The 14651-nt window shown below is 41.0% G+C and overlaps 1 protein-coding gene across 1 annotated transcript in view; it reads left to right on the top strand.

The window, feature by feature from the left end:
- Nucleotides 1-4062, top strand: part of nectin1b (nectin cell adhesion molecule 1b) — a 76928-nt gene extending 72866 nt beyond the window's left edge. Inside the window, exon 6 of the mRNA XM_029516868.1 lies at nucleotides 1920-4062. Coding sequence (XP_029372728.1) covers nucleotides 1920-2416 — 497 coding nt within the window. The 3' untranslated portion in view covers nucleotides 2417-4062. The remainder of the gene's footprint in view (nucleotides 1-1919) is intronic.
- Nucleotides 4063-14651: the final 10589 nt, after the last annotated feature.

The following is a 14651-nucleotide window of genomic DNA, read 5'->3' as shown; positions in this document are numbered from 1 at the left end:
GCCAAAGAAGCATTTTAAGCATTGATTTGACTGTATTGGAAAGCAGCACAAGGAATTGAATATTTCCCAGCCGCTTTCAGGATTGCTACACGTCAGAAAGATAATTTCCCAATCAACAATAAACCGTAATCTGCATCTAATATATGGTTTCCCTTATCTCTAATAAACCACCATGTTGTCGTCACCCAGCGGTGACGCATATGCAGATAATTCATGCATGTGTAAGCTATTATCAAGATGCTGTGGCGTGACATGATGGCGCATGTTCGTTGTAAGTTCACATCAAAACAGCGAAACTTTGTTTTGGTTGAATAAGTGCAGCTGATTTGGTGCATGAGTGTGCCAGCACCCAGAGCGCTTATCAGCTCCAGATCGTTTCTGGAGAACTCACCTGATCAACAATGTTTATGATCTGTGCTAACAAGATAATGATGTGTAATAATGAGGTGGTAATAAATCAGTACAACAGTACAGGCGGTGTCAATAGCACGGAATGTTTTGTCTCAGGGCTGAGCTGCCCTGCAGTGTTGCAAACTCTGTGGTTTATCCTGCGAGAACAGCGAGCTGCCGCCTCAATTTTTGGTCTCACTTTTTTTTTTTTTTTCTCTCTCTTACACAGATTTGTCTCGTCTATGGTGTAACTACCCGTATTGGGTTATATTTTTATTTTATTTACCTTATATTTTTTTATTTTTTTATTTTTTTGTTCCTTTCTTCCCATCTCTCTGTTCCAGCATTTACCATTAAAGTTAAATGTGCCTCTGCAGACGAGCACTACCTGTTCTAGGCTTTGATCACGTTTCAGATAAAAGTCTCTCCCATCTCTTTGCTTGAAGGAGCATTGTACATTTTCTTTTGTGTTTTTTTTTTTTTTTTTCTCCTCGAGTTTTAACTGAAGATTTGTATGTTAAGGGCGATTTTTTTAACTCTAAGCGGGAACTGTCACATGCGTCATTTGTGTTCTTATGAGCAGACCTTTGTGCTCCTTGCAGTGGTGCAGCTGATGTGATGGCTCAGTTGAGCTCCAGATATGGTATGGCTGTGGTAGTAGTGGATTTAAAACCTCTTTTTTTTTGTGCTTATAAGGCAAAACTCCAGCTTCCCATCTCTGGCATCTTACTTCTTGTTTGTCTTTTGCAAGCCATTAGTTTTTGTCACTCTATTCCAGATTAGAGCACATCTTTGCTTCATTTGATAACTTTCTGTCTCCCTCTGCTCTGTTTTGCCTGAATTGTGTACGCTTTTCTCTTGGAAGTATTTGCTATTTTTACTGCCTGACAAGCAGAGCTTCATGTTTATTAGCTCAGTTGATGCATCAGGGCTGTGTATGCTTGGCTGCTGATTAACGTCTCTGACAAACTGCTCTCATTTCATTACACTGACGATGAAGCTGGTTATATGTCATGCTGTACTATTTTTTGCTGGTCTACACTCCACTCTGTAATTGACGTTGTTTACTCGGACTTGTTTGAAAGCCATAGGGTTGACTGTTTTACCAGAAAGGCATTGTTCCACAGCTTGTTATGAAAATGTTTTATTTTTTGCGCTACCTCCCAGACAGAGGAGGAATGATGGCTAATGCATGCTGACAAAGCTTCATTCTCCTTGCACTCTGTTTGATGGCGCTGTGTGGTGGTCTGGCTGGTAATTTCATTCTTTCCATGTCTGAAACTGCATGTGACTGTCAATGACTGAGCCATGCCGCAATCTCGGTAAGGGCTCATCTGTGTCGAGGTTTGGGGGCGGGGTTTGTTGTGGTTCCTTCCTTTCCCCTTTGCTTTTCCGTCCTTGTCTCCCTTACTTCATCTTTCCTAAAAAAAAAAAAAAAAAAAAAAAAAAAAAAAAACGCACCTGCACAAATGCACCTCCTCCCACCAGAGCACTGACACACTCCCTTCCATCTGTCTTTTCCTACCCAGAATTCCCTAACAACCCTGTGGATGAGATCCAGACGGAGCCACACAATCCAACTGCAGCCATCGGGGGCGCTGTGGGTGGAGTGGCCCTGTTGGCTGTAGCGGCCATACTGCTCTTTGTATTCCTGCGCCGCCGCCAGCGCACCTTCAAGGGAGACTACAGCACCAAGAAACATGTGTTTGGAAATGGGTACAGCAAGGCCGGCGGCCTGCCCGCCCACCCCCCCATGCCCAAGAACCTGCAGTACCCGGATGACTCGGACGACGAGAAGAAGCCCGCACAGATCGGTGGTCCTGGAGGGTTTGAGGCGGGTGAGCGCGAGTTTGACGCCGAAGCAGAGGACCTGAAGAGGCCCTATTTCACTGTGGACGAAGGAGAGAGCCGAGATTATGACGAGCGGACTCTGGCTTTCCAGTATGACCCTGAACCTGAGATAGCCGATGACATGATCTCTCAAACCGACGGCTCTGTCATTTCTAAGAAAGAGTGGTATGTGTAGTGGCATGCAACAACCAAACCAAACAACCCTTTGTCCTCCACCTGCATTCCACCACACCCTTCACCTCCATCACGACCCCACCCCCCCCATTTGTCAAACTGCACCCGTCTTTGTCCCCCCCAACCCCCCACTCCCCAACATCAGACCCCATCCAACTAATCTCTATTAGAAAGTCAAGCTTCTATTTAAAGTGCGAGAAACATCAATTTCTCAGCACGACAGCATTGGTATCAGTTCCATCAGGTGAATGGGCAAAGCATAAAAACTAAGGTATGTAAAAAGACTCATTGTCACTGACCCACGAGGCCAGGGAGGCGATTGCTTGATTAATACTGGTGTATTATTCTTTTTGTGTATTTTTCATGTTATAAATGTATTAAATGTATAAAAAGAGACTGCAGGTTGAGGTTTTGCCGAGCACATTTGTGAAAGTCCTACACTGGATGTATGATTTGTTTTTTGCTCCTTTTTTAATTTTTTTTATTATTTTTTTTTTTTGTTTGTTTGTTTGTTTTTTTTTATCTATTACCATTGAATTTTGTTTTGTTTGTTTTTTATGTCTTTTTGTATGATTTTTAAGTGACCAGAGAACTGAGAGTTAAATGTTTGACATAATTACAGGTGGAGTTTTAAGTGTGTTTAATGTTGTGGTCAAATGTTTCAGAGAAAGATTTAAAAAAAAAAAAAAAAAAAAAAAAAAAACAAGAAAAAAATATTCTGGCATACAGCAGCATTTCTCTAGTTTCTCACTGGAGTTAGCATCCATCAAATGATTCACTTTTGTATATTTACAGCATAAAAGCGAATATGTTATTGCTGTTTTCCCAAAGACATGCTTAATATTTCTTGACCCTCTGCCTTTATATGCCTGATTTGTCTTTTACTGATAGGGAGTCTACTGAGCCACACGCGGCAGTCCACAGATTAATATTGAGTGTTTTCAATTCGCAATCACGTTAGACTAGTTCCTGTGTCGGTGAAATGGAAAAGCAGGGGAGAGAAGGGCTGCAAATGTATCATACACAGCAATTTCTACTGTTCAGTGGTGCATCACAATCACATCCAAAAAAAGGGGGGGGTTGGTGTTGGGTGTGTCTGACAGTAGAACCTTCACTGATGCTCTGAAATGTCAATATCGTCACTTGACCTGTGTACACAAGTTAAAATCTTACCACTATGATGAAATGTTGAGTTGTCATAATTTACCTTATTTCCAACCTTTTTTTTTCGTTGTTGTTTTTTTTTTTCTTTTCTTTTCTTTTCTTTTCTTTTTGCTGTTAATCAGATGGATTTCAGAGAAAAGTGTTTGGGGAATTTCCCCATCAATGACGTCTCTCATTATAATTGTGTGACTATGTACTGATGAATTCGCTCAAGCCTCACCGCTCACATCAGCAGCGTTTCCTATGAGTCCTCCTCCCTGGACACAAAAGGACACGGATAGGAGGAGAAATGTCTGCTGATGCTTTTTATTTACATTGACAGAAACAACATTTTAAACGTGTAAAGGGAAATGGAAACATGATGGTGACCACGCTGGAGTATGTAATGAGTCACCTGCTGCTTTCATGATGTTTTCGATCCATCTCCAGTTTGTTTCTGGGGGTGAAAAAAAAAAAAAAGAAAATCGGTCTCTGCTTGGGGGATTTTAAAGGAGTGATTGGTCGTCCTTCCTTCGCTCACGTTGGCGTCTGAAAGTGCCAACAGGGACGCAGTGACCCTGTTGGAAGGCATTATATATGTGTGGGTTTTTTTTTTTTTTTTTTTTAGTCTTTGTTGCCAGTGGATGCTAGCATAGCAAAAGACTTGTATTTCTCCTCAGCACTGAGGTCCATTACACAATCAGCAAAATGTATTTGCTTCAAACTCACAAAAACTCATAAAAAACCCCAACAAAACAAACAACAACAATATATATATATATATATTAAAAAAAACAGCTCAATGTGAAAAATCGGATAAAACAGAAGCGAAGGAGTAAATCCATGGATATAAATGACATATCTGACTGGCTCTGAACAATATAAATACTGTATTAAGCCTTATTTTATGCATGTTTTTTGTGTGGGAGTGGAAGTGCGTATGTTGCTATTTTTTCTGTATCAATTCCAGTGCGTTACTCCTCATTTGCAGCTCTAAAGACAGCACTTTGTTAGTGCTGTCAGTATTGACAGAGGTATGAGTTTGTGGGCACACAGTACCCAGCAACAATATTACAGTTAACACACAACATATACATATATATAAATATAAATATAAATATAAATATATATATATATATATATATATATATATATATATATATATATATATTTATATATATATATATATATATATATATATATATATATAAATAAATAAATACAGATGAAAAAATACCATCTCTGTGAGAACAGGAGATGTGAATGTTTTACAGTCCATGCTTGTCTACTGTATGTTTTTAGATGAGCATGTTAATCATGAGCCTCAAACTACATTGTATTTTCAACAGAAATTAACACAGCGGTATGGGAATTAAGGCATTCTTACTAAAGGCTTGGTTCAGTTTCATTTCCTCTTTATTTCAGGTTCATCAGTTTCTACAGATTTCTATCTTGCTTTTTTTTTTTTTTTTGGATTTGATTTGATTTTTTTCCTTCATGTATGCACCACAAATAAAGAGCGATACATGAGGTTTGTCACAGAAAGTTCCAGTGGCGGCGGGGTTAATTGACAGTGGCGGGGTCGCCACTTTCAGCAATTTACAGTTTTATAGTCTTTAGTTTTCTACATGGTTTATGGTTTGCATAATCAGGCAAAAGTATGAAAAGCATGTCTTGTTATTTTTCACTTGTATTCAGTGCCTATCAAAGTTAGGGGACATCATTTAGTCTGAAGAGTCGCTGCTTCATTATTCATGCTCAGATTAACGTGATGAATAATACTGAAACATGACATGCGCTGCAAACGTCTTTCACTCAAACGGATTCTTTTTTTGTTTTGTTTTTTTACTTGCGGTGAATTTTAGTCAATAGAGTGGGGATGTTATTTCATCTACGCTCCAGTCTGACACTAAAAGTTTATCTGCACTCAATCTTTAAATCCTAGAAGCTGCAGTCGTGACCATGTTAAACTCTAGTGATGGCGACTTGGTAACACAGCACTTTTTTTCGGGGGGGGGGGGGGGCTTATCCTAAAGAGATCAGACTTTTGCTACTTAGTCACACGTGGCAAATTTTTCTAAGCACAACAATTGAAACTAATCCAGTGTAAAGAGTTTTAACGTATAAATTTAACTTAAAAAGAGGAATAAAAATAAAGCAACCTTGGCCCAAAGCAAAGACCAACTCTACCTTGTTTTTTAAAGCACAAGCTTAAGGTGTGATTTCACTTTTTTTTTTTTCTTATTTCTTTTTTTTTTTCCTTCATCCATCATGAAACCACTGCCATGCTTGCTTCTCAGACATGTCAGAGAGAGGGAACCACCTTAAAGCTCTGAGTTAACACTCTGTGTACTGGTAGATGTTAACATTGTCTTCATGTTGTCGGGATGTTATGAGTTTCTATTTTGTAATACTGACTGTAACTTCATTCCATCCTAATCTACTTTTTGTATTCAGTATGTTCAACATTCCTCTGTAAATACTGTACATACGGTTGAGAGCATAGTTGGGATTTATTTAGGGACAATTGCGTAGGGACCCTGTTTATGTAAAATATATTTTGACTGCAAACATAGAAACATGATGGTGGGTAGCTGAAGTTGACACATAGCTTATTTCCAAAGTTCCACTTAAAAATGCTCCTCCGGTACGTTTTTAAAACGCCACTAGCAGCTTCACTGTCATACAAAAGGGGTGATGCATACAATTTGTCAACTTAATGTCATGGAAAGAAAATGAAAAGAGAGAAATTGTCTGTATGCAGCCATGTGAATGTATATTTCTGAGGGTGTTACAAATATGAAAAAAAAAAAAATCTCTTGTTCAATTGTGATGACCCAGTGAAGTAACTTGTATTTGTTTTAAGCATTAAATGAGTTCAATAGTCAACAATGTTCTGTCCCAGTTCACTGAGTGGATAGATGTGTGTCATCTGAGTGAATATGGTTCTTATCCACAACAAGTTTCTTGTCGCCGTGCCATTGATTTCAGTTATAACCTCACTTTGGTCATAGCTTTCATCGCTAATGTGTCCCCTGTCGGCTCGTGCACGTTGTCATTTGGATGGATTTTCCAGCTGTATCACTTCACCTCATCTGTAAGACTTTGTTCTGAAAATAAACTTTTCTTTTCCTTTTTTTTTTTCCCCCCCGATTTTGAACAAAGACAGACGTTGTTAGAACAATATTTAAATCCAGATGTAGCTCCGCTTCCAGAACAAATTTCATTGTCAGCCAAACACTCCGATTGTTCAGGCACCCAGCCACACAGAGCCTGATCGCTGCTTCGGTCGTAGCGAAAAGGCTACACGGGCGGCTGCAGAGCTAAAGGAGGATGAGTCAGTGGTTCCCGTGACTGTTCCCAAAACTAGGAGGCAGAAATGAAATAAAGACGAGCTAATATAATCAGGATATGTCTTGTACTTCAAGCACAGTATATTACTTTACATTATATTACTCACATGTATAGAGAGCGCGTCATTTTCTGTACCAAAATAGCTTCCACCACTGAGAATTAGTTATTGCAAGAAGCTGAAACGGCCCCAGTGTCACATCCTGATAATCATTTTATGAGGCTGAACGCTAGATAGATGAAGGGAAACTTGCAGCCCATAAAGAGGCTCTCTGATGGTTATTACAGCAGCTTTTTGTGGATTTTTCCTTTAATTGGAGAGCAAAAACTGTCAGACAGATGCTGATATTGAGTTCGGTGCTTAATGAAGCTACAGTGATATGATAAGAGAGGCCCAGTGTAGAGGCAGACAGATCTGTCTCAGACTGTGGGACTCAAGTGCAGACATCTGCACCGTGCACATTAAGAACAGCCCAGAGTTTGCAGCTGTTGCCATCCATTTGCTAAAAGAGCCCTTTGTAGCCCAATGGGCTTTGATGCTGCATAGGCTTTTAGCATGCATGGCCGTCCATTTTTTTCCTCACCAAAACAGAGCCGCCAGCGGATAACATTTTCTCTATCAAGGTTCTCTCAGGATGAAATACGGCTGGATTTTTGTTTTTAAAATAGTTTCCTCCTCGTGGGCCGTGAATACAAAGCGACGGTTGCTGGAGCGCTTCGTACCTTCATATGTGATGTCACTCTGTTCAGCAGCAAGTGTAAAATCTGAGGATTCGTATCACAGCTTTGTTGTTTCAAATCCTGGAATCTCTGTGGAGAGAAGTAAAGAAAAAAAAAAAGAACGATCTGATTGTGCCTGGGATGATATTATGCAGATCAGTGTTTGTATTTTTCAGGTATAATTCCGGTTCTCATGTTTGGCGCTAATGTGTTCAAACAACGTTTGCCTCATAGGCAGCAGGGCCTGGATCCTTAGATTTGGGCTTGTGTTGGAAGTAATTGTTTGGCTTCAGGTAAGCTCGGAAAAATATATCAACCCAAAATCACGCAGGCAGCCAATACCACAAGTCATTAAATTACAGCGAGTAAATGGTTAATGAACAGTTCACTGGGCTGGACAAGTTTCCTCACCGATCGGTGAGACGGAGGGACTTTCAGCTCCAGCTTGTAGCCAAGAGCTCCATTTTTACACAGCTTCACATAAAGAGGAGGGGAACTGATCTCCTCAGGTAGTTGGTGTTTCTGTATGAAGTGGACGCCGCTGCGTCACTTCGGAAATGTTCTCTGACTGTGTTGTTGTCAATAGCAGCCACCCTCTTTATGTTGCAGCCTGTGGAAAAGAGCATGTTCGTGTGTTAGTTCTTTCCAACAGCCTTTATATAAAAGCAGGCGCACTCACAGCTTTTAGGAATCATGTTTGTGATAGTTTCTACTTTTCATGGTGTGAAGTTTCATCTCAAATGAGTTTGAACACAATAATAATATAAAAAAGGAGCCTTTTATAGGAGTGTTGACGTCGCAGGGATTAGAAGTGACGCCCTGACTGCTTATCAGAAACACGTATCTTCAGTGTCCATGGTGTATTGCTGCTTTGGCTGCTGCTCCACTTAGTGCAGTAACATTTTACTATAGTGTATTTTTAATAATGTGGTCTGTGATGTTTATATATCTATCTATATATATATAGATAGATATATAAATTATTTGGAGCAAAAATACATTTGGAAAATATTGGGCAAAAAAATGACGCCAACAAACACAACAGGAAGCATCTGAAATTTCATGCGGGTTTGCTTTGCCGGAGGACTCACCGAAATTATATTTAGTTATTTTTATTGTCAGCTTTTCAACATGAAATTATGAGTCTTATGAAGAGCGTCACTATTTAATTGGCTCTGGTAAACGTATATCATCGTCTCGCTCCAATTCATCCCTCTGCTTTCCTCTGAGTGGCGATGCCTCTCCAAACACAACTACAGCTCCTTATTTTCATTGGTCATCTGATCAAAGATGTCCGTGAGATGATCATTTTCTTGCTCCAATTTTCTGCATTTTGACTCCCAGCTCGCTGATTTTGCCTCCTTCACTTCTAGTTTCTCAGGCAACAACTGGCACGATTGAAGATGACAAATATTTCACTTGGAGCACTGAGCAAACTCGGAAATCACAAAGCACATATTTTGGAGTCATATTCCTGCCATGACCAAGCCGACAAAACGAAGGAAGAGAAAGGCATGTTCACGTCTCAGGCTGAGCTCATGCTGTTCTTTCCATCCCCTTAAAATCGCTCTCAACAATGAGCTGTTTTTGCTCCATAATGCTGCAGCTGACACTGTTCACACTGAAGTGAACACTATTGTTGAAGAATAGATGAGAATTGCTAACGCTGGCACCTGGCTCAGTGCTTTGCCATGTTCAGGGCTGATTAGGTATTTGATATCCACGTGGGACTCTTTCAATGCTTAAATATCTACTTTACATCCAAAAACAAATGAATAAATAAATGCGAATACAGCTATGGAGTGTGCACCTGACACACTGACGCTGCAGACCGTTTGGAAAAATCAATAGACTGATTGTTCAGTTGTTCCCTGTTTCCTCATGTGAATCATTGTCCTAGCTAACCGCTCTGCCGCCCCTCTATGCAAAGCACCTCATAACGCCGCTCCTGATTATCCTGAAGCCTCCTCAGCTCCGTCTTGTCACCTGACAGCAGAGAATTTCCACGGGAGTGCATAATGCATTTGGAAGTTTGTGCCATCCTCGCTCTCCGTCTGAACCAGAAGACTCTTTCAGAAGCAAGCACATCATCATTATCCTCCTCCTACTCCTAAACCAAAGACACTACTGCTGGGAGATAGCCCCAGTTCCAGGGATGTTTTACCTCTGTAGTCTCTAACGACCCTGGGAACTTTGAAGCACTTTGAAACTACTCTCCAAGTATGTAGTCTTTTAAACAAAGGTCCTCAGTGTGTGGATGGTGATCTTTTGGGTATTAACCATCTCTCAGTCTCTCTGAGCTGCAGCCAGTAACCAACAACATTAATATGGCAACCAACCCACTACAAACCTGAACTAAATTACTGACTTCAAAACCAAATGCAGCTCAACAAAACCACTGTAGCTCTCACTGTATTTAGTTTAAGCCAAACAGTCATTGTTTTCATGGGAGATTTCTGCAATAGGAGGCCTGAGTAAATACATAAAACCGAGTCTGCTGTGAAGGAACTCAAATACAGGCTTACAAGTCTAACCGCGTAATACAGCGTGCGAAATAAAAAATCCTTGCTTAACCCGATCCATGGCCAACAAGGATTCTTTGTGTTTCAAAGCAAATAAACGCGATTGCTGCAAAGAGTTGAGAAACGCAGGAGGAGAACAATAAGTCTGTCGAAGGTGAACACATCCTCATCCCTTTCATATCCGGTCAAGAAAACAGCAAAATCAGTCCTAGAGCTTGAATGGAAAACTGACAAGTCTCCATTGATCATCTGCAAACGATACCCCCCCCCACACACAAAATCTTCAGTTTTCTTCTCAGATCAAGCTTCTTTTTTTTTTTTTTTATACATCTACTCACACTGACATGCTATTACTTCAACTTCTACGGCTCTTCTGGCTCTTTCTCAGCTCAGTCGTTGTGCCACAGTCACGCCATGAGCTAAGGAAACCCATTTTCCAATTAAGGTTTTCCATTGTGTGGAACATTTTCTGGCTTTTATTTGCCCACTTTGTTTGATAAAGCGCGCTTGCCGTCCGGCCTGATGGACCCACCAACGCACGCTGATGGACAGTTGAAGTCCACTCTATTTCCAGAAATGCAGAATTATAATGAATCAGCAATTATTTAGATTAACCCAGGATCAACCTGCTGAAATTATTATTGCCAATTATTTTGGAAATGAGACGGCTCATAAACAAACTGCTTCCCTCCATGAATACATTTGCTGGTATCTTGTGGGATGCCTGCACTGGCTGCTGGAGAGACACACACACACACACGTATATATATATTATTATTATTATTATTTTTTTTTTTTTTAGACACACACACTAGCACACCAGCTCTGTTTTCACTCCCTCCCGTTTTCAGAGCCAGTCAAGGCGTGAGCAGTTCTGATATCCAGCTGCGCATTAGCGTTCTCCAATTAAACTCAGCCATCTCAGGGCAGAACGAAAGGCCTAAACCCTCTGGTGAGAAAAGTGCTGACAACCGTCATCTCCAAAGTCCTGCTGGGAATTCTCCATCCCTGTGACCATTTACCCAGCGTCAGAGCTGTATGTGTGCGTCTGTGTGTGCATCGGGGGGCTGTCAGCGGGGCAGAGAGGAAGTTGGTGTGCGTGCCCTTATCCGCTTTGCTTATCAGTGCTTTCTCTGCACTGAGTGACCTCAGACACACAATTACACAGTTACACTTTTCATCTGCCTGACCACTTTACTTATTTATTTATTTTATTTTGGCATGAGAAAAGGCATGAAGCAGTGTTCAGTGTGGGCCGTGCACGCTTGTGGTCGAAAAAAAAAAAAAAACCCAAAAAGCTGCTGTGAAGTGGTGTGTCAGAGGCAAAGATCAGATTGTCGACAGCTTGTCTTGTTCTGTCACGGCCCGAAATTAAAAATCCCCTCGAATGTGCTGGATGATGAAACAGATTGTGACAGACATTCCTCAATTACACAGAGACATGGGCGTGGCCGCAGGAAGAGAAAGGCAGATTTCAAGGGCATTATTCCGTCTTCTATATTTACAAGATGTTAATGAATAAATGCATATGTTCACAGCATGCACCCTGCAGCAGTTCATATTCATGATTTTCCAAAATTACATACACACTCCTTTTTTTTTTTTAGATGTTGCTCCTTTTGCGAGTTGATTTCCTGAGTGATAATTTTCTTTGCTGATTTATTTGCTTAGCCCAGTTTGCTCAGATATTGAGGATGTTCAGGTTATTATAACAGCACAGTACGTGTACATATTGATTTAATCATGCCTCAGTTGAAAGTAATTGGAATGAAATATCAATGTGACGTAAGTCTACCTATTGGTTTTATGATCGGTACATACAGATATATTCAGAGCTAATGGGCTGCGCAGCTGTGTGGACAGATGACATTAAAGAATAACGTATCAACATGCTCTCCATTAGCTAGCATCCTCTTTATTATTCATGCATATTATTCATATTAACGATGTCGCTGTCTTCAACAGGACGAGCAGTTGCCCTGTATTGTAATGTATCTTTGACGAAAATCAGTCCTCGGGCCTAAATCATATTTTGCCTACGTCCTTGATGATCATCATGCACGAGCCGCCCCACCTGCTCTTACTGGGAGAGAAAAAGCCTCACAGGACGAGTCTCAGATGAAAGCATGTCTCAGTATGTCAGCTGAAATTTAAATTTCCCGAGTCCCCCAGACATTACGCACAACACAAAACGAACCCTCACCTGTTACAAGACTGAGAGAACACTGACTATAGGGCGAGCTCTGATGTCTACACTCACAATGATCTGTCAGACTAGTTACCACGAGCTCCAGCATGTGACAAATGGGACAAATGGGGTAAATTAAGAATCCAGTGTCTCCCACCCCCACACGCTCTCTTGCCTGACTATTGACTCTCACAGCTTTATCACTGTACATTAGTGTCAGTGCCAGTCTGCATTTAGACTAACTGTGCTGGAGGAGGCAGCCCGTCAGCACATACAGGCGTGTCTGTCGTCATGTAGAGCCAGTGACCCTTTGTCAGGAACAATCCTCGTCAGCAGGGCCGCTGGGCAAAGGCTGCGCCACTCCGTCGCTCCATCAGCGGTCCGCAAATCCAAACAAATAATGCGTCCAAACCCACCTGTGCGATCACTCCAGCTCAGGGGAGAGTGTGTTGTTCCTAAAAAAGAAGCCAAGGAACTGAATGTTCCGACTGAAATTGGTGCTGTGGAGAAATAAACATCCGCGACAAGGAGAGATTTGTGAAAACTGAAGTGCCTGAGCTAAAGAATTCAAAGATAGAAAAGACAGGCCACGTTGGCGCTGACATTTGTAATATCTCACCAAAGCAATCTATACTTTGACTCAAATAATGGACTTGGTGTACTTTGTGCACTCTGCTTTACCTCCATGCATTTTAAATTCAGTGGCGATTGTAACAAGTGATCTCACCTTCCTCTGAGCCACAAAATAGACAAACTGTCTCCCTAAGATAATATCACACCAAAAATTGCGCTCATTATGTATTTATTCGATGCAGCCATCAAAGAGTCACAGTGCTGGAGGTAAAAGGGAGTGAACCCTTTGATTCAATAACTGGTCAAACCTTCTACAGCAACAATAAGCTCAAACAGGCTCTTCCAGTAGCTGCTGATGAAACCTGTGCAACGTTCGGGAGCGGCTTGGGACCATTCAGCTGCAACAGCACAGGACTACTTTCAGGGCGTGTCGTGTATCTCTGCTGGATTACGGTCCGGACTTTGAGCAGACTGCTCCACAAGGGGGATTTTCCTAGTTTGAAGTTGTCATTTTGTGAATTTGCTTTGATGTTTGGGGTCATTGTTATGTTGCAAAGTCAAGCGGCTCCTTTACAAACTTCAGGGCAACGGCAATGTTGATTTTTAACGAGAGCAGCACCTTCCCCTGCACTGTCCACGTCTGGACACTGCACTCCATTTAACTGCAATTTACATCCAGTCAACTCATGAGCCATCCCCAATGGTTAGCTGTTGCTCCGAACTGCTTTGTTATGTCACGGATCAGTCGGCGTTGTCGAAGTTGGAGCCGTCTTAGCCGGATATCCATTTCTGCATTTATAGAGGAATGGGTTTCTCTTTCACGTGACCCTGTAACTCTGTAACTCTGTAACTCAGCTTCATGGACACAAGAATTATCTGGTTAGCAGCAAACATGAAATGTTTGAGAGCTTTTTTTAAAAAAATCTAATTAGCTCCAACCTGCACTTCCAACCATCTCTTGGTTGGATAACTTCTTGTTCGTGTACTTTTTCTAACCAGTACAACTTGAATGGTATGTTCCGTACAACAACAATTAAAATGATCTGTGTGTTATTGGTTTATACATATTTCGTTATAATTTCCTTATTACGCTAACTGGATGAAGATCAAAATGATATCTTCGGACGTATTTTGAGTGGAGATGATTCCAATAGCGTTCCTTATTTTTTGTAAGCACTTTTATTTTCTTTTAGCACTCTTCTTACCTCTGGTCGACAATGTTACACACCGGAATGTACCAAATATAAATTTTAATTTAATAATAATAAAACATAAAATTAGTTATGCAGAATAGATCTTTTTTTTTCTCCACAGCAGGAAATGAGGTAGTCAGACACAGATGTGTGGAGGCAGAATAGAAAATGAAGCAGTGGGATCTGATTATTTGCCAGGAGGGACACGCACAGGTAGCTGCAACGGCACCTGACTTAAACACTCAATTATCTTTGGGCCCCAGAGGTCATCAGAGAATATTTAAATCAGTCCAAAGTTCTACATCTTACACCTCTCCATTACTCGGAGTGTGTAGCTTTGGACTCGGAGGCTTTGACCCCCAAAAACTCTGGTCTCAGAATCACCGCAAGCAAAAATAACTCTCCTAATCTGCTACAAACACATATGCAGAGCCAGCCATTGATTAGATTACTGTGCAATTTGCAGGTCCATCTTTGAAGAGCTGATCCATGCAAAAATGCAAACAAACTAACCGATCTTCTCAACAAAGCCAGTCAGGACTAATT

The sequence above is a fragment of the Echeneis naucrates genome, chromosome 13 (assembly GCF_900963305.1).
Source record: "Echeneis naucrates chromosome 13, fEcheNa1.1, whole genome shotgun sequence".
Classification (NCBI taxonomy): domain Eukaryota; kingdom Metazoa; phylum Chordata; class Actinopteri; order Carangiformes; family Echeneidae; genus Echeneis; species Echeneis naucrates.
The sequence above is the reverse complement of the archived record's forward strand: the minus strand, read 5'-3'. Positions and strand labels throughout refer to the sequence as shown.